General features: G+C 33.6%; 2 protein-coding genes across 2 annotated transcripts; both read right to left on the bottom strand.

Annotated features, from left to right (window-relative positions):
• Positions 1 to 6,070: 6,070 nt before the first annotated feature.
• Positions 6,071 to 8,713, bottom strand: LOC106615586 (apolipoprotein D). The gene is given in 7 exon segments (XM_070107388.1): positions 6,071 to 6,316; positions 6,949 to 7,044; positions 7,403 to 7,482; positions 7,548 to 7,567; positions 7,569 to 7,682; positions 8,334 to 8,448; positions 8,555 to 8,713. Coding segments are annotated over 7 exon segments (585 nt in total). The 5' UTR covers positions 8,578 to 8,713; the 3' UTR covers positions 6,071 to 6,179.
• A 9,064-nt stretch (positions 8,714 to 17,777) lies between these two features.
• Positions 17,778 to 20,142, bottom strand: LOC118681228 (apolipoprotein D). The gene is made up of 6 exons (XM_036364990.2): positions 19,983 to 20,142; positions 19,762 to 19,876; positions 18,975 to 19,105; positions 18,830 to 18,909; positions 18,590 to 18,685; positions 17,778 to 18,024 (listed from the first exon to the last, which is right to left on the bottom strand). The coding sequence occupies exons 1-6, from the start codon at positions 20,003 to 20,005 to the stop codon at positions 17,888 to 17,890; spliced, it is 582 nt and encodes a 193-aa protein (XP_036220883.1). The 5' UTR covers positions 20,006 to 20,142; the 3' UTR covers positions 17,778 to 17,887.
• Between the last annotated feature and the right edge of the window lie 58 nt (positions 20,143 to 20,200).

Here is a 20,200-nt window from a genome sequence, read left to right on the forward strand (position 1 = left end):
GTGCGAAGCAAATTTGGGCTCATCTTAATCTTACCTTTAATCTTACTCTTAACGCTAATCTTTAATTTAACTCTAACAGCAAACTTAAACCTAATCTTAGAGCTCAATTTTTCTTACTGAACTTATGGAATTTTCTTTAACTTAACTTAAACAACTTTCGTTGTAGATTTACGTGAGTACCTGCCGGCGACGGCCTTACCTCACGGTGTTCAAAAACACAACGTATCAATACAATGCGTTGATCAGCGCCCCAAACAATACGAGCTTTTTGCAAGTATTTATTTGGATACCAGTGGCAGTGTGTCTGGGTCCACACTACCATCTTGGTGTGATTCGAGGCCGACCTAAAACCTCTTCCGTTTTCGGGTACGGCACCCAGTTACTTGTGTAACTTCTTTTTTCGAACTGAAAATTCAGTTCTTCCAGCATTTAGGTTTAAACCACAGCCACCACGATACTCCCCAAAGGGCCGAACCCAATGAGCAGGTTGAACAGAAGTCCAAGGGCTTTCTGCTCCCCGTGGTACCGGAAAGTCTCCGGTCAGACTGCGTAGCCTAAACTACTGCCAGTTGAGCTCCCCATTACTCAAATGACTGGTGACATTTGTCGCTTGAACTCCAAATGTCTTTTTATTCGCTTTTTTCATTTAAAGTGTTTCTAATATCAGTTCAAGCTGAGTATTATAGCACTATCACTCCACATACTATGCTGATATTACTGAGCAAGGTATATAATAACAGTCATAGTGCATATTGGCTTTTAGTCGCCTTTTACGACAGGCATGCCTTGCCGCGGGCATATTCTATCGCCTGCCCGCAGGGGTAACTTAACTTAAACAGTATTTATAATCCGTCTTGCAATAAAATGATCGGAAATTGACATTTACTAGACATTAATCATAACTTAAACGTATTTCTTTATAGGCCACACTTTAATAACAATTTTAATCATAAATGTATGCTTATATAACCGCTGTTCGCTTTCTGTAACCTTAGCCTTAACTTAACCCTAACTCTTAACTTTAACTTCAACATAACTATATTATTTTCACTTAGTTCATTATTAATGTATTTTAATCCTCATCCTTACGCCCTTTAAAATTAACGTGACGTAAGCTTCATACTAAAAATTTCGAAATTTAAGTGAAACACACTTGAATACTTCAACTTCTCTACAGGTTTTTGACTCTTATTTACACAAATGCTGATTATTTTGATAAAGTTGATTAAAAAGCCATTGATATTTTAAGTCAAAGAAGAGTGAAGGCAAAAACAGCAGCAGTTGTCATTATTTAAGTCATAAGAATGTGCTAAAGTTGTCGCTGACAACAAAAATGAAACTGAGAGGCGCTTTGCAATGAATAATTATCACACTAAATAAGCTTACTAAATTTGCACAGAAAATTATAAACAGACTGCAAGACATCTGGTGTTGTTGATAAGCGTAAATAAATGGATTATTATTTTTATTATTTTCATTATACTTAGGTGATTACTTAAGTAAAAATTATAGAAGCATTTAAGCTTAATGTTTTGAAAAGTGTCTGTGTTCAACGTAAATTTTTTTACAGTCAAGATTTGCTCACTTAGATTAACACTGAAGTTTATGTACTTTATATTAGATTTAACCGGGATTGGGAACATGTTTACAGAAGTATTTTAGGGAATTTACTTGATCGTGAAGTCATCTAGACAATCAACTATCCACCTCGGTTAATGACGAGGTTATTGAAAAAATTATAGAAACAGTGCTTGGAAGTCAGCAAGTTGCCACCAGTGAGTTGGCAGCGAATCTCAACATCTATTACGGATCGACTCAACATATTTTGTTGAATGTTTTGGGCATGAAGCTGCCAAACTTACCCTAATTGACATATGGCGATCAAACTTCACACGAACAGTTTATATGAAACAGTCCAGGTCAAACTGTATCTTATATTAGTATGGCTAATCTTTACATGCACCTATCACCTAACCTTAATTTTTTTACCTATTAACCACACTTTCAAATGAAACTTAAGTGATCTTTAATTTATTTAAATTTGAACTTAAACTAAACTTAACGTGAAGATGATCACAATTTGTGGACATATTATGCCTAACGTTACTTAAAATACGCAAAATTAAACCTAAACTCAATCTTATCATTAGTAACTTAACTTAAGAATAAAATTGAAGTAGCACTTTTACCGACTGCTTTCGAAATTCGCTACAAGTTCTAAGTTTGCAAATTTGTCGTGACCACGTAAAGAAATATACAGATCCAAAATTGTGCAAAAAGAGTTACCAAACCTTTTTCAATAAACGTATGTCATTCCAAGTTTGCGCCTCCTTCTGTAACCGGTATGTAACGGCGAATTCGCAAACTTGTGTAATTGATTAAGCAGTTGGAAAAGCCAGTCAACGCATAACGTGCCACACACTGCACACATACTAACACACACGCTGTAAGAGCACACGCATGTGATGACGGTGCCAATGTGGCAACATGCAACCTGACAGCGTGGCAGTCAGGCATTCGCAAAGTTTTGCCAACAACGACAACTGTCGATGACAGACGAGAGTGCTCGAGTTATCGTACGCGTAGTATTTAGTTTAACTTTGCGACTGGCGTGTTGCACATAAATTTGTCAACATAGCCACCGACTGAACACACATAGTCACGCAGACATTTGCCTCAACGCAGCGTCTGAACACTTTGCTGAAGTGGCAGCTCGTGCAAGTCGTATGAAAAGGGTTTGTGTGTTTGCGCGGTGACAAAAATTCGTAAATCCTTGGCATAGTCAGACGAAAAGTTTGCGTACAACAGAAACGTTGCACCACAGCAGCTGTGCACGGTGGCTAAGATGTCGATTAGATTTTCTGACATTGCTGATTAGACGCGAGTGCACGCAAAACTGTTGGATGGCTTGTTCTTAAGGTGTATTTCGCTATGGATGTGTGATTTATAGATTTAGGAAAAATTTGTAAGGAAGTATTTGGTATATCGGGAAACCGCAGAGCTGCTTCCGTTAAGCAGGGATTGATATAATTATTAGTATTGGTATTGTTATTGATATTGGTATTGGTAATGATATTGGGATTGGTATTGATATTGGTATTGTTATTGATATTGCCAATGGTAATAGTATTGGTATTGGTATTGGAATTAGTATTGGTGTTGATATTGTAATTAGTATTTGTATTGGTATTGGTATTGGTACTGGTATTGGTATTGGTGTTGGTATTGTAATTAGTATTTGTATTGGTATTGTTATTGGTGTTGGTACTGGTATTGTTATTGACATTGGCGTTCATATTTGAATTAGTGTTAGTATTGGCATTGGTATTGATATTTTATTAATTTGATATTGATAATGTAATTGGTCTTGATATTATTATTGTCATTGATGTTGGTATTTGTTTTGGTACTGATATGAAAACAACACCTAGTTAGCCACGATTAATATTGGTAGTGGTATGAATATGAATTAGAAAACAGACAGATATCTTACTCAAGAAAAGTGAGTGAATTTTATAGAACATCGACAGTTTAGTCCTTCGTTGTTTATTCCAGACGCTAAAGCTCTATCCATTTTGCATCGAACAATCCTGATATTCGTGTATACCTCTGTCATTACAAATCTCCTCATTAACTATAATTCTAAATGAAGTGTCAACTTTCCATTCCTTTACAAAACTGCAGCTACTGCCAATTGACTACATTGGACTTTAGCTAATTTTTGTACCTTTTGATGTTGTTTTTGTTTTAGCCTCACTACCTATTGTGTCTATGCTGACCGCAGAACGCCAACTGTGTGATAACCAACAACCGTGGTCTGACGTCAACGCTGCCACATTTACCAATATTAAATAGCAGTGGCTGTATTAGATTTATTCGAATAAAGTAAACGAATATATACAAATTTCCATATAGTACTACATATTTATTAATACTACCTACGTTAGTTTACTACTTCCACCGATGAGTATTTTATACCGTTATTCATCCGCGGTTTACCAAACAACAATTCACCGTAACATTCTATGCACAACAGCAAACAACGCGACAACTGTAAATATACACCTGTACAAATTTTGTTTTTCCTACAAATAAATATTTTAATTTTTCGGGTTTTCGGTCAGTCCACAAATTTCGTACGTCAACTGTTGACTATGGTTAGCCGCGAACTGTTACTATATTTACGTATTTATTTTATTCGGTGGCTTTGATGGTTTAGCTTAGTTGCTGACTTAGTTGGCTGTGATTGTCACATGACATATTTATGTTTGCAAGCAGAACGATTAATATAGTTATTGCAAAAGTGAAAGTAAATTCGCATCATTATGTATTATTTAGTAATTTAATTTTTTATAAAAATTAAAGTATATAAGGTTTTTAGATAAAATCCGAAATTAATTGATTCAGAATGTTAAAAAGTATTCATAGGAAGGTAAACGAATGACCCCTAAAGGCCCTTGTTTAGAGAAGTGAAATCAAAGTAAAAGGAATAATCGGAAGATTTGTAACGCTTCTTGCAGAGATTTATACTCTATAAAGCAAGCCAACGAACTAAGCCTCAAATAGCTTGACCTCTCTTCTCTTCTCTCATTTAATATGAACAGAACTTACATTGTCTGCTTTAAAACACAAAGATGCTACTTCATAGTAAAAACTTTGAATGGGACTATTTTTAGTTCTTTACTAGAAATAACTCCACGTATGGTGTTCACCACAGGGATATGTGGCTGTATATACTTATATAACTAGGTGTGATCGAACGCCAACGCATACTTGACATTTAACACCAACGCAGCCAGACGATGACACTGAAGTTGTCGTCAGCCAATGGCAATATTGCGAGGCCTGCGAAGAAACCGATTTGCCGTGGCGTTTTGGAACACCAAGTATATGGCAGGCAACCGACAGTCGAGACAATGTCACTGACTTTGCCCAATGTGGTAAACTTTATTCTTTATTGCATATTTATATATTTATGTGTAAGGCATATGTGCTTCTCATTGTGTCTCGGCTGTCAATGTTCTCAGCCACATTGTTGCAGCTAAGCATTGTTGATTTTTTGGTTTGTTTTATGTTTTTTACTTTCATGTTTTATTGTTTTTTTGTCTTTAAATTTTGTTATATTTAACATGACCACTTACACTTTTTGCAGTCTTGGTTTCTTCACACTCCACTTTCTCTCAGCCATTTGACCGCTAGAGATTTGACAGTTTCAATGGTATGTCTCTGATTCGATTGTGCACCTCCTCTCCAAAACCAAGCAATGTTTCTGACGCCTTAGGCTCATAAATAAAGTATGAGTTTAAGCCAATCAATTCCAGCAACTTTGCTAGGTTCACCAAAGATGTGCCTACCGAGATATTTTAAACTCATGCTGGCAAAATGCGGGTGATAAACGAGAAAGTGACAAGATGAATCTACCTCGCCTTCCTCCATACAGCTTTGGTAAAGATCGTCAGACAAAATAATATTTAACTGCATCGCGTGTGAATCTTTTGAACAGTGTCTAGTCAGAACACCTATAATTGCAGCGAGATGAACTTTGCTGACACTAGATTTGATGAAGAGCTCCCGACAGAAGACTCCACCTCCTAGTTTCTTCACTTAAACAGCTTAAAAGAGTTCATAGCTCACGTGCGACGATGCCCGCCTAGAAGCTCTAAGAAGGCCGTTTGGCCTTCTTGAAGCTCTCCAAGCGGTACTACTTCCGTTGATAGGTTTGGCGGAAACTGAGCATCCCTGAGTAATCGTAGCGCCTCCTAACTACTTACAACCCAGTTTATAGCCTCATCTCACAGATAATTCAATGGGCTAGGCCTCTCTGCGTGAATACGCCTAAGCTAAACGGATTCATAACAGCCCTCTACGCTTTCGCAGATGCCTCTTCCAGAAGACCTTTTGGTCTTTCTAAGCTAAGTTTTATATATAGCAAGCTCCACTTAATACAATATGATGTGTAACTTCTCTTCATACCAATTCGGATCGGAATTGTAATGGATTTCTGCCAGAGATATTTTGAGCTTTGCCACATTTTTTAACAAATTTTTAAATAAATAAATTCATTGAGATGTGTTTTGATGCTGGTATTTGTAGTGTTTTATTTGTATTATACAATATTTACATTTCTTTCGGAAAGCTTATAGTTTTAATGATTCCATAAGTTGTTGGACCGCCTTTTTTCATGTAGCTGGGCAGCCTGTTTGGTCGGTCAAAATCAAAGGTCTCAAAGATATGCTTTGTGAAGTAAGTATATTCTCAGCTTCTTTTATAATATCCTCTGATGGTTCGGCCTCGCGCGTTAGGATCCACACAACAACTGAAAAATTCAGATATTTGTTTTCGAAAAATTAATTTTTTTTGTTGTAATTTTAGTAATTTTTAATCAGTTTTCGAGAGCGTATAGATGTAGGTATATTATAATTTTCATAATTTTATAGTTACATAAAACAACAACAATTCATGGATTATCAATGCATAACACGTGACTGTGTTGAAGCCGATGCTTTGCAGAGACAACCCATTGAGATGCACTTACAGCTACAAAGTGTGCGGGAATTTTCAACAAATTCTAAGAACATGTTAATAAATATTACTTTTATAACATAAAATTTAGCTGTATTTATGTCCCGCGTCTGAAAATAACCGCAGTTCTGTTTAGAATTTTTATGTTACGTCAAATTCTGCGTAATAAATAATTAAAAATAAAATATCAGAAATGGCACATGCAATGCAGTTAACTATAGGTAAGCGTAAAAAATGTATAGTTGTTTAATTATTCTGTTAGTATGCCGCAATAGCGAACAGCGAGTGAACTCCAAAATTTTTTTTTGTTTTAGTTTTAATATATAATTTAACTGAACCTAATTTTTAGCATTATAACCTATAATTTAAAGATTTCTAATATATTGTTCGCTAATAAAAAATTGTTGTTTAATCATCTTTACTTACCCGAATGTGCGACTAATAAATTGCTGCAGCTGTAGACGACAGCATAATTTTCATAATCGGTACCTAACACCCAGTAGTCAGCGTCTCCAGCAAGAGCTGCAAAGATAAACAAACAGTACATTTAAATTATCATACACTGAAATTTTAAAAATTTTAAAAATGTAACAAATTTCAAGACTTTTAAAAAATTCAAAAGTGTTGCGCATTTTTGAAAAATTTTAGATATATCAAAAATTTTAAAAATTTTAAGTTATAAAAACTTAACAAATTTTAAAAATTTTCACAAATTTCAAAAATTTTGAAAATTTAAAAAGTCTCAAAAAATGTTAAACAGTTTTAAAATTTTAAAAAAAATTTAAATATTAAAATCTCAAAAATTTTCAATTTACAAATTTTAAAAACAAATTTCATACTAATGGTTAGAAATTTTACAAAATACTATTTGGCTACTTACAAGCAATACCATTGAAACGCACGGAAAGTTTGCCTGGTCCAACAATTCGGGCAACGCCGTCAATAGAAGATCTTAAATTGCTGTAATATTAAAAATATTAATTTATTGATGTGAAATCATATGTTAATACGCAAAAAATACTTACAGAATTGATATTTGGGAAGTGCAGAACAACTGTAACGCTATTGTTAGTTAAAGCACCATATTCCGCCTGTACACACCTACCGCCAGCCTCAAAAATGAAAGGATACTTGGAGTACTCATACCATCTTCCCAAATACTGTAAAGATTGTTGTAAAATTTTAAGTCTTTAATAACAAATTTTATTATTGAATTTATAGAAAAGTTCTGTTAAATATACAGAAAACACATTTAAAAATCGCTAATATTGGTTAAAGGATTTTGTTTTATTTTTATTTTATTTAGATATTTATTAACCAATATCTCAAAGTACTTATGACACTTTTTTTTTATTTTTTGTGTTTTTGTTAAATTCTTAAAAAATATGAACTCTTTTATAACTTTAGAATTAAAATTGTTGGTTTGAAATCAATGCTGTTTTATTTTCACTACGAAACTTTCAAGTTTTGTTTTTATCAATATGTTGGCAACTGTAGGATATAAAAAACCACACTTGAAATACTAATACTTTCTTAAAACTAATTAAAATGATAATTTTAAAATAACTACGCTCTACTTTCTATACGTTTATTGAAAAAATTTTGTTAAATTTTAAAATATTTTTCACTTTTTATTTGAGGCTGCCAACCCTACTATTAAAAATATCAAATATCAGAAAAAAAATGTTCCAAAATAAGTCACTAATACAAAGGTAATTTATATATAAAGAAACTAAAAGTTTGTTCAACCGCGGCGACCGTTGTTTGCATACATACATATATATGTATATACAAATTCGTTAAGCACTTACCGCTTCTGCATCGAAATCTTGGACAGTTTGGATGTCGGATGGACACAAGCCTCCCCTAACGACCTGACTTACCACCATTTTGGCCGAAACCAAAACAATCAGAGACAAATAAACACTGTAAAACACACGAAAACAACAATAAAATAAATTAATATATAATTAAAATATTAATTAAGTAATAATAGCAAAATCACGAAAATGAAAATGAAATTGGAACTCACCAAATCAGTTGTAGTTTTTGCATTTTGATGATAATACCGCTTTGCTTTAGCTTTTAGTCTGAATAGCGAATTTTTAGTTTAAAGTTAGCAATAACTTGGCTAAAGTGCGCTTCTGATATTAATGCCTTACAGCCGATTTTCTGCCGCTATTTATACAAACCCCGGTATGTCGCTCACTCAAAAAGCATTCTTCACGCATTGAAACGCCTTATCTCATACTAAGCGTAATGTCAATATTGACAAGGTAGTGCAAGCATACAACACATTAGATAGTTATTTAATTTTTTTTGTTTGTTTTTATTACTTGTTTACTGTTACTGTTAGTTATTGTCTTTATTTTTAAGTTCACGATTTAAGTTTATCACCTCAACGTTTCCGTAAAGTTTTGTTTGTTATTATTTTCTGCATTATGGCTTATCTAAAGGGCTAGTGTAGGAAAAGCTATGTAAATTAAAAATATATCTAAAAAAATTTCCATCAACTAAAATTAAAAAAGTGGTTTATTGAGCAAAATGTGGAGTAACTGGTGCGTAACTTGTTCAGAAGTACTTGAATGGTAAGCAAAACCTATGAAAGTTTGATGCTAATATATTGTCATTTTGAAAAAAAAATCGTCCGACTCAATATTTTTATGAACTGAAATGGAAGTATACTCCGAAAGTATGATGTTAAAAGGTTTACGACACATTTTGAGTATTTTAAACAGATCAAGATATAACACGCACAATGAATTAAAAAATGTTGGGAAAGCTTTTTGTGGAAGTCATATCCTTAATATCCGCGGTACAGAATTACAACTGAAGAACTTTTTTCTTTACGGAAACCTTGATACATTGAAAGTACAACTTTCAAAGGCAATTAGCTGTCTCTTAAAGGATTAAAGGGACATATTGGCGCAAATACCTAATGCAACTATCATCTTGTATGATATATAGAAAAATTAATAAATAAATCCCCTGTTTGGAGAGTTTTTATAACAGTTTCAAAAACGAGCATATTTATCGAAAATTGTGCAGAACGGGGTGTATAAGTATTTAAAATTATCACCATGAAATATTTTGTACCTAACTCAAAAAGTAAAACTAAATATTTAAACAAATCTGTTTTCAGCTTTGGGAGCTCTAAAGCCATATCTTAAATAAAAAGTTTTGTAGTTAACATATACTCGTATAAAAAAAAAAAAACAAGAAAGAAATAAAAAATATCTTAAACAAAAATGTCCTAAAAGGCTCGCACTGTGCTTCGTTATCGGTTTGCCACTACTTATAAGTAACGTGAGTAAATAAAGAAAAATAATTAACGGCAAAAAAGGGCACACAGGTTGGTTGTAAATTTTCTGAGCTCGAAATACAAATAAATCCCTATAATGACTTTCCGGAAGCTCTGCAAAAAACCCGTCTAGAGCTGTAATAGCTTCTTTATTCGGTCAGGTCTTTTTTCACGAATTTTTCATCCAGCTAATCCAAAAGGCTGCAATAATGTTCAGAGTTGATACCATACACGACTAGTCAAATTTGGGTCTTCACTAACAATATTTTGGTGTGCTTGCTTTCAAAACAAAGGATCAAATCACTGCGCCATATTAAAAAAAATCTTCTGACATGTCAAATTCAAATGGCTTGTAAAAAAAGAAATAATTGACAGAATGACTTTGCTTGTGTTCTCACGACAGATGTACCAACTCGAGAAAAAAAACTGGAGCTAGTAGTGATATTTCTTGGTGAGCGCAGACACTTTACAACCAACGTGTATATCATCAAAGAGTAAAACATATGTTGGTTTTTCACACAGTATTTTAAAATTTCATAATCTGCCAAATGTGTATTAATACTAAACATGTTAGTTAATAAATATCAAATTTTAATTTCTGCTGTGCAAATACTAAAACTACAATGTATGAATTGCAAAATGAAACGAAAGTGCTTCGAAACAGTAGAAACGTCTAAGGAACTGTTTTTTTTCTTACTATATTTACCTCACTTGGTAAACAGTGAAATGCAAATTGCTGTTTTAAGAAGTAACAGGTAAAATGAAATAAATCCCCAAACTTCGTCAAAATAGGTTCTGTTTTCTTTCATTTTTTTTGTTACATATAAGTCTTTGCCATTTATGAATATTGTCTTCAAGCTCCTCGAGCGTTGCTGGTTGATTGGCGTAAGCCTTTAATTTAACATAACCCTAGAGAAAGTTATCTAGAGGCGTTAATCGCATGATCTTCAACAAACTCTAACAGTGGGCATGAGAGAAACTATTCACAGTATTCGTTGGTTGTAATGTGGTTATGACAGTAGAAATAACCATCCATTCCTCTTTGATATCCCTCTATGTTCATATCGAAGGTTTGACCAGCTTGGATATTAAATATGTAACCGACTAGAGCTACTAAAGAAGTTGTATGTAAATATCTTATCTGAAGGAAAACCTATGTTTTATCAGCCACATGCATTAAAGATTTTTTTTTATCAAGGTTTGTCTCTGTATTATAAAATATCCACTACGACTTTTATAAAAATCGTGCGTAGAATTAAAAAGATTTAAACCCAAGATCGAGGGTATATTTTTGCTGACGAAACACATTGTACTTTATATGACCTTACGTAAGAACAAAAATATTTTGTACTGATCGGGAAATCTAAAATATGAATTACCATGAAATATGCTGCTAGGTATTTATCACAGCTGTTTAAAGTCCAAGGTTTTCACTGATTAATTCATTTCAAGACGACAGAATTTCTGACAATAAAACATTTCATATTTTCAAGAGTCTTACTTAACCTGAAATTACCGACTTCTACTTCGATAATTCAAAATTCTAAAATGTAATAATAATTGCATTTACTCTTCATGCGACCGAAGTGCCGTCTAAATTTCTTTATAGTGTTCTATTTTATTTTTGTACGGAGCTTCGGTTTATGGAAGTGAAGATATGAGAATGCATGGAAATCATGCTTAGCACTTGATTTGTGTATTATAACACAAAAGTAAAATAAATTAGTGTAGAATTTCATAAAAAATATCTTTGGCAACATTAAATTGTAGGCACTTCTCCTCAACCAAACTTAATAACATATACTTCTTTGGTTTGATTTTTATTGGGTCTTCATTATTTCTTAATAAAAAAGCAACCACTCAAAGATCGAAGCCTCTCCTTATCTTTCAAAAATTAAATAAAATATATTTGCACAACAAAAACACCGGCAAAGCATACCGAAGAATTGACGCCAACTTTAACGACCGTTGCGGCACATCGATACCTCTTTAAATATTAATTCTTGTTGTGATTGCATGGGGAATTGTGATTGACTTTTTACGACCACCAAACGGAAACCAAATCAAACCGACCGAAGGGTGGTACAAAATAACAACAACAAAGCAACCAACCCACTGGCTACTATTGTAGTTGAAATCACCAGCAACAGCAGCAAATCAACAGCAGAATTATATGCGAGCTTCTTCAGTGGGAGTTGATAGCTGGGGACGCAAAGTGGTAGCATGGAATGTGCATTTAAATGTGACCACAGCCACTTGGCGGTGCCGCGTTGTGCCGGAAAACTACTTCATCTGTGCGAGGAGCAATTGCAAATGGGCAAACACACACACATACACGCTTTCGAGTGTACTTATAAGTCAGCTCTACAGCGGTCTACACACACACACAAGCACAACCTACGCCGGCTGCCAGACAGTCAAGATACAGTATATGCTTTTTAAAGAGGGGAGCAATTGAAATCGAAACTTCCCAAACAATTCAACTAGTGGCACACAGTCCCCGGGGACTACATTCGACCAGACAAACAAGAAGTTTTCGCTAAAATAGAAAAACTTCACACTTTGAAGTGGTAAGAAAGTAAAGATTGGAAAAAGGTCTCTGGAGAGGCAGACGGGTATTTCAATGCTGTTTTGCTTTTCTTAATGTTGAATGTGTTAGTACACCGGAAGAAGCTCTTTGATAAGCAGTTTTGCTTTGGTTTTCTAAAAATGTTTGCTACGAATATATATGGTATGTATTTAAGTACAGAACCTTTATCAGAGTTCCTTTCCGAGAAACCACTTTATTTCCTCGTTGCGTCACAACTTTTTCAAGGAATTGGGAAGATCGAATTCAAGTTTTGAAATTGACATATATTATATACAAGTATACCCAGACGGTTCGTTAGACGATGATACTTACTGTGGACTAAAAGCTTTATTGTTTTATTATATATTTCGGTCGCTGACTGAGGATCAGTGTCTAGAGCATATGCGAATAACATATAATAGTTTGATATTTTTCAAGGTCTCTCAAGGCGGTACCTCCCAGTCTCATACATAGATACCGCAGAAACCAACTTTAACAGCACCATAACATAGCGTAGCTCTCTTAGTCGAAACGCGATCAGTGACAATAGAGACCTTTACAAATTTCAATACATGGTGGTCTAAGTTTAGACTGCATATGAATAATTATAACTCACACTCACCCCTATCAAAACTCTACATAAAAACTATTTGTTTCCCCCCACCGTATTCTTGCCCAATGGGCCTCGTAAAGACCTACCTACAACGTATTATTTTTAACCGGACAGTCGAACAATTGATTCTCTCTTTCAGAATACCAATGCTTTACATGAGTATACGGAGCCGGAAATTCGCAATTGAATTCAAGCAACATATATTTTCTAAGAGCTACGGCTGCATAATGACAAAATTAAAAACATCTCTTATTTTGTATTTATCGGTAAATAAGTAACGAGCCTTGAGATCTACCGTCCTATTTAGCATTTAGGCCACATATTTTCGACTTTCTTTTTGAACACTGATTGATGGTTTTAGGTATTTCTTCGTGAAAATGACAAGGAAATTAACAACCAAAACAAAATCTTAACGAAACAAAAACACGAAATTAACAACAAGCACAGTTTCCATAGCCTGCCGCAGAACTACTTGTGTTGCACATTAATTGAGCTTTGGTAATTTCTGGCACTTGATCCCACTGAAAGTTGCATTACGCACGTCTGCTTCTGGCTCAAGGAATATACATACCTATGTAGCTGAATTCCCATCTCCAAGTCCATTCCAAATTATCAGCATTCGCATCGTACCAACCCCTGTGGTCAAGCTGAAATTAAGTTGCGGAAAAAACCATAGATTTCTCTAGCAGAGCTCCCCACAAACCAACCCCTATCAACAGCGTTGCCCTCCTCAGAAGTTATTGGGAAAACTAAACTAATTAATGATTTCCCATTAAGCGGACAAATCCATTTTTGTGTGGCCGCGTAGAGAATCAGCGTGAACTCAACGCTCAACAGCAGACATACCTAGTCTCACATGTGTAAGCGTGTAAATGACTAAACGCAAAAGTATGTAAGCGTGCGGGAAACAGTTTGATGGGTCTTGAGCCAAGCGGTCAAGCGAACTTGTTACGACAAAAAGTTTGTCTTCATTCATTTATTGAGATGAAGTTACAGTGCATGGTAAAATTACTCAGATATTTATGTAGCTGTCTTGACTGGACCTCAGAATAGTTTACATAAGTCTTAATCTTTTCATCTATAGCTTCCATATTCCGGAAATTCGAAAAAAATCTAGAAATAAGTCGACAGATTGTGTGCTTGATAATCGATAACCTGAGTTGATGTTCAATTTAAAATGTATTAGGTATATGTTTTTAACTTCCCGCTAAGAAAATTGAAAATTTTCTAAAAATCGGGAAGATATTGGTTTCACCCCATTTTGCAAAAATCGAGTTCTCAACAGATCTCGACGTTTTGAGGGTCGAGGAAGCTTCCCCGAACATTTCTACGATGATGTCCGTATGTCTGTATGTATGTGTGGATGTATGTGTGTGTGTGTGGATGTATGTGACCCTCTTATAACTATTAAACTGCTCAACCGATTTGAATAAACTAAACGGCATTCCAAAGGGTTTCATTGCACTTGAATTTCGTATAAGTTTGGACCCAATCGGACCAGTAGATTTCGAGTTCGAATTTTTTCCAAACGACTTGACCGATCGACACCAAAAACTAATCAGTTCTAAACCTTGAAGAAACACATCGTTTGCCGCATCGGTTGATTTACTTGCTAGATATCGAAAACGAAAAATTTCGAAGAGCTCAAAAGCAGTGAAAAAAGCGAAATTTGAACGTTAGCGTATGAAATTAGAGGGAAGTTGCAGGGATTGGCCTTGAGGCCAACCGTTTTCCACATTTTTATTTCAGGTAATCTCTGACTTTCATTTTATCGGCGTTGTAGAAATTTTTGTGACATTTTTTCTTAACTGAGTGGTTATGTGCGGCAAACTTATTGAGTTTCCTATTTCCTCACAAAAGAGCCAATCATGTTTTTTTCAAAAGAAAATATCAAATAGTCCACTTTGTTTAACTACAGTTGCGAATAATTCATTCTCAACTTCGTTTTTAGTTTATAAAACAGATTTAAAGTTCCAGAATAACCACAACCATCTTCTTACAAAAGATTGCCTGAATACTTTCATCACAAAGTGTATCGTTCACACCTCTAACCACGTTGGTGGCTAGCTTTGTCTGGAAAAATCTTAGCTATACTCATCTATGTATTTATTTTAGACAAGTTCAGGAAAGTTCAATTTGACGCAGATTGAATGGCTTTCATTTAACCATAAACGGCATTAAACCAGCTGTTATAATCGGCACAATGGCAAAAGTTTCTAAGTTTGAGGTTAAATATTGTTATAGCTCGTTACACCATTATAACGCAGATAAAGTTGTGTGCAATTATGCACATGTATTTAGACAACACAGTTTCAGTTCCACGTGGACAACATGGGCGCTGGAGAACAAGACTTTATAGGAATTTAGTTCATATTTAAGGTTTTGACAAGGCATTATATTATATATTAAAAGACTTTGTTAAATATGAGCTAAGACTTAGTTTACTCCTCAAGAACGGTAGTAACTGTAAATTATTGCTCGTTTTTGTTTTTTGAAAACTAAATTTATAAGTGAGACTTTGCTAAAATTTAAAAAAGTACGCCTGTAGGTAGGCAACACTTTTTATTTGTATTCCTATTTAAGTACCTCACTAAGCTCTTGCATACTTTTAGGGGTGATTTTTATTACAGCTTAGACGAATTTAATGATATCTGCTTAAAATATCTTTGTACCACAATTTCGTTCAATAATTCCAAAGATTTGTGTACATTTTCAAGAACATTCAAAATTTTTCGAAAAACAATTTCAAATTTTTTATTAGTGACAAACATATTTGTACTTAACTCTACCAACTACAAACTATATAATACTCGCATAAAAGTTTCACAATATAAGTGAAACTTGCTTGAAAAGCAGACAGCCAACAGCGTCTACAGACACTGTATGTTAGAATGGTAAACAGGTATGTATGTAAATAGTATCTATGTAAAGCTCAAGCTCAAGCTCATTCACAGCAAAGCAAAAAACCACCACAATATATTCATAATGCGTTGCCAAATACGCCTAACCAACTCTTATGCTAATTCAATGACATTAGCTGCGCTCTCTGCTGTTGTGTCCAAAAGTTCAAACTTGGCTGTAGTCGGATTAGTGGTGCTTGTGGCTGCGGCAGCAACCCTTTTCAAAATTACACTATCATCTATGGCATTGCTATCGGCTTGGTTAATTTTATTAGCACTGTTCTTGTTATTGTTGGTGTCATCGCCGAAACTGATGGTCGTGCCATAGCTGGAAGCCACATCGGGACAATTCTCCTGATCAGCGATCAGCAGGAATGATTGTGCCAAATTATTATCGTCCATGATTTTCTTCGCTGCACTGACAGCTTCAGCCGAGGTTTTGCGTTCGCGAATCATGATCTAAAGTATTGTTGTTCTGAAAGTTATAAAACAATTAAAGAATTGGTGGTTGTAATTATAGAATATAAGCATGTTGTTTTCTTTCGATATAAAATTTAAGTTTGTTAGAAATTTTAATAATTTCTGCTCGAAACGATTGCCGACGTTCAGTGATCGTGCTTTGACTACATCTGTATATATATTGCACATAAATATACATATGTTTGCTTTTGTAATGGAAGCAGTGTTGTTAATTTCGGGAATGAAGGTGCATTGTGAGTTGAAACAGCGCGAAAAATTTTGAAGCTGTATAAAAGCGAAAGATCCACTTAATGAGATATGCACGAAAATTATTTGTGCTTAGAAATAGATTTAATCTACCACTTTATCTCACTGGAAGTATAGTCTATGGATGGCCGAAATCAGTTACCAATGTATCGCTTATGCTACTGGAGGACTTAAAGTTTGAAACAAGAGATTTATGTCTCGTAAACTGATGTATAATATTGTAGTAATTTCCAGAAGTGGAACATATCCCTAGACCTTAAACCCTAGAAACCAAAACTAATGATTTTCGATTATTTGGTCAATTTAAGATGGATCTGGAGTAAGTTGAATTGTAACATTCAGAATCAAATGTCGGAAACCCTTTTAAGTATATATATTAATAAATAGTCAGGGTGATGACCAGAGTCGATTTAGTGATGTCCATCTGTCCGTCCGTCTGACCCTTTTTATATACGCGAACTAGTCCCTTAGGTTTTAAATTATAGATCGGAAATTTTGCACAAAATATTTTCTTCCCAAAAATCTGCTCCTTTGTCGGAACCGCCGATATAGGCTTAGCATAGCATATAGCCGCCATACAAATTGCACGATCGGAACCAAGTTCTTGTATGGACAACTTTTATATATTATATAATAAGGTATCGTCATAAAATTTAGCACAGATTATTTTCCAAGCAATGCAACAATATCTGAATAAATCGTTCAGATCGGATTACTATAACATATAGCTGCCATACAAACCGACCGAACAAAATATATTTCTTGTATAGAAACTTTTTTTTATTTGTGAAAGCTATTCTAGCTTTGGTTCAACCGAATCTGTTATTTAATGAACTTGACACCATATTATAAAGCTTAAGGTTAAACCGTTAGATATGCTCATCACTTTTTGTTGGTGCAGGTACCTAAAATATGGTAAAACGGATTCTTGGGGAACATTTATTCTTGGTTTGCTTTATTTAATTGTTTGTGGTAACAAAATTGCTGAATAATATAATTTAAACAAGACATATATATATATATATATAACATATCTTTGTACGTATGGTACTTAAGAGAATGCGAAAAAGTAACTAGAAACAACAGAGATATTTTGAGTTTTGCCACATTTTTTAGCAAATTTTTAAATAAATAAATTCATTGAGATGTGTTTTGATGCTGGTATTTGTAGTGTTTTATTTGTATTATACAACATTTACATTTCTTTCGGAAAGCTTATAGTTTTAATGATTCCATAAGTTGTTGCGGTCCTTTTTTCATATATCTGGGCAGCCAGTTTGATAGGTCAATTTCAAAGGTTTCAAAGATATTTTTTGGGAAGTAAGTATATTCTCAGCTTCCTTTACAATATCCTCCGATGGTTCGGCCTCGCGCGTTAGGATCCACACAACCACTGAAAAAATGCAGATATTTGTTTTCGAAAAATTAATTTTTTTTTTGTAATTTTAGTTATTTTTACGAAGAATTGATAATAGATTAATATTATATGTTGATTAAGTTAATCAGTTTTCGAAAGCCTATAGATGTAGGTTTATTATAATTTTCATAAATTTATAGTTACATAACACAACAAAAATTCATGAAATATCAATGCAACACACGTGACTGTGTTGAAGCTGATGCTTTACAGTGAAAACCTTTTGAGACGCACTTACAGCTACAAAGTGTGCGGGAATTTTCAAAAAATTCTAAAAACATGTTAATATTATTATATATTAGTTATATATATATATATATAAAACTATATATAGGTAAGCGTAAAAAATGTATAGTTGCTTAATTATTCTGTTAGTATGCCGCAATAGCGAACAGCGAGTGAACTCCAAAGAATTTTTTTCTTTTTTAGTTTTAATATATAACTTAACTGAACCTAATTTTTAGCTTTATAACCTATAAGTTAAAGATTTCTAATATATTGTTCGCTAATAAAAAATTGTTGTTTAATCATCTTTACTTACCCGAATGTGCGATTAATAAATTGCTGCAGCTGTAGACGACAGCATAATTCTTATAATCGGTACCTAGCACCCAGTAGTCAGCGTCTCCAGCAAGAGCTGCAAAGATAAACAAACAGTACATTTAAATTATCATACCATGAAATTTTAAATATGTAACAAATTTGAAGACTTTTACAAAATTCAAAAACAAAGTTCATACTAATGATTAGAAATTTTACAAAATACTATTTGGCTACTTACAAGCAATACCATTGAAACGCACGGAAAGTTTGCCTGGTCCAACAATTCGGGCAACGCCGTCAATAGAAGATTTTAAATTGCTGTAATATTAAAAATATTAATTTATCGATGTGAAATCATATGTTAATACGCCAAAAATACTTACAGAATTGATATTTGGGTGTTCTGCACTGTAACGCTATCGTTAGTTAAAGCACCATATTCCGCCTGTATACACCTACCGCCGGCCTCGAAAATGAAAGGATACTTGGAGAACTCATACCATTTTCCCAAATACTGTAAAGATTGTTATAAAATTTTAAGTCTTTAATAACAAATTTTATTATTGAATATATAGAAAAATTCTGTTAAATATGCAGAACACAATTTTAAAAATCGTTAATATTGGTTAAAGAAATTTTTTTTAAATTTTATTTATATATTTATTAACCAATATCTCAAAGTACTTATGTCACTTTTTCTTTTGAAATTTTTTTTTTTTTTGGTAAATTCTTGAAAAATATGAATTATTTTATAACTTCAGAATTAAAAATTGTTGGTTTGAAATCAATGCTGTTTTATTTTCACTACGAAACTTTCAAGTTTTGTTTTTATCAATATGTTGGCAACTGTAGGATATAAAGAACCACACTTGAAATACTACTACTTTCTTAAAACTGACTAAAATGATAATTTTAAAATAACTACGCTCTACTTTCTATACGTTTATTGAAAAAATTTTGTTAAATTTTAAAATATTTTTCACTTGTTATTTGAGGCTGGCAACCCTACTATTAAAAATATCAAATATCAGAAAAAAAATGTTCCAAAATAAGTCACTAATACAAAGGTAATTTATATATAAAGAAACTAAAAGTTTGTTCAACCGCGGCAACCCTTGTTTGCATACATACATATATACGTATATATGTAAAAATTCGTTAAGCACTTACCGCTTCTGCATCGAAATCTTGGACAGTTTGGATGTTGGATGGACACAAGCCTCCCTTAACGACCTGACTTACCGCCATTTTGGCCGAAACCAAAACAATCAGAGACAAATAAACACTGTAAAACACACGAAAATAACAATAAAATAAATTAATATATAAATAAATTATTAATTAAGTAATAATAACAAAAACACGAAAATGAAAATGAAATTGGAACTCACCAAATCAGTTGTTGTTTTTGCATTTTGATGATAATACCGCTTTGCTTTAGCTTTTAGTCTGAATAGCGAATTTTTAGTTTATAGTTAGCAATAACTTGGCTAAAGTGCGCTTCTGATATTAGTGCCTTACAGCCGATTTTCTGCCGCTATATATACGAACATTGAGGCGCTTTATCTCACACTAAGCGTAATGTCAATATTGACAAGCGAGTGCAAGA

The sequence above is a fragment of the Bactrocera oleae genome, chromosome 3 (genome assembly GCF_042242935.1).
Source record: "Bactrocera oleae isolate idBacOlea1 chromosome 3, idBacOlea1, whole genome shotgun sequence".
Taxonomy (NCBI): Eukaryota; Metazoa; Arthropoda; class Insecta; order Diptera; family Tephritidae; genus Bactrocera; species Bactrocera oleae.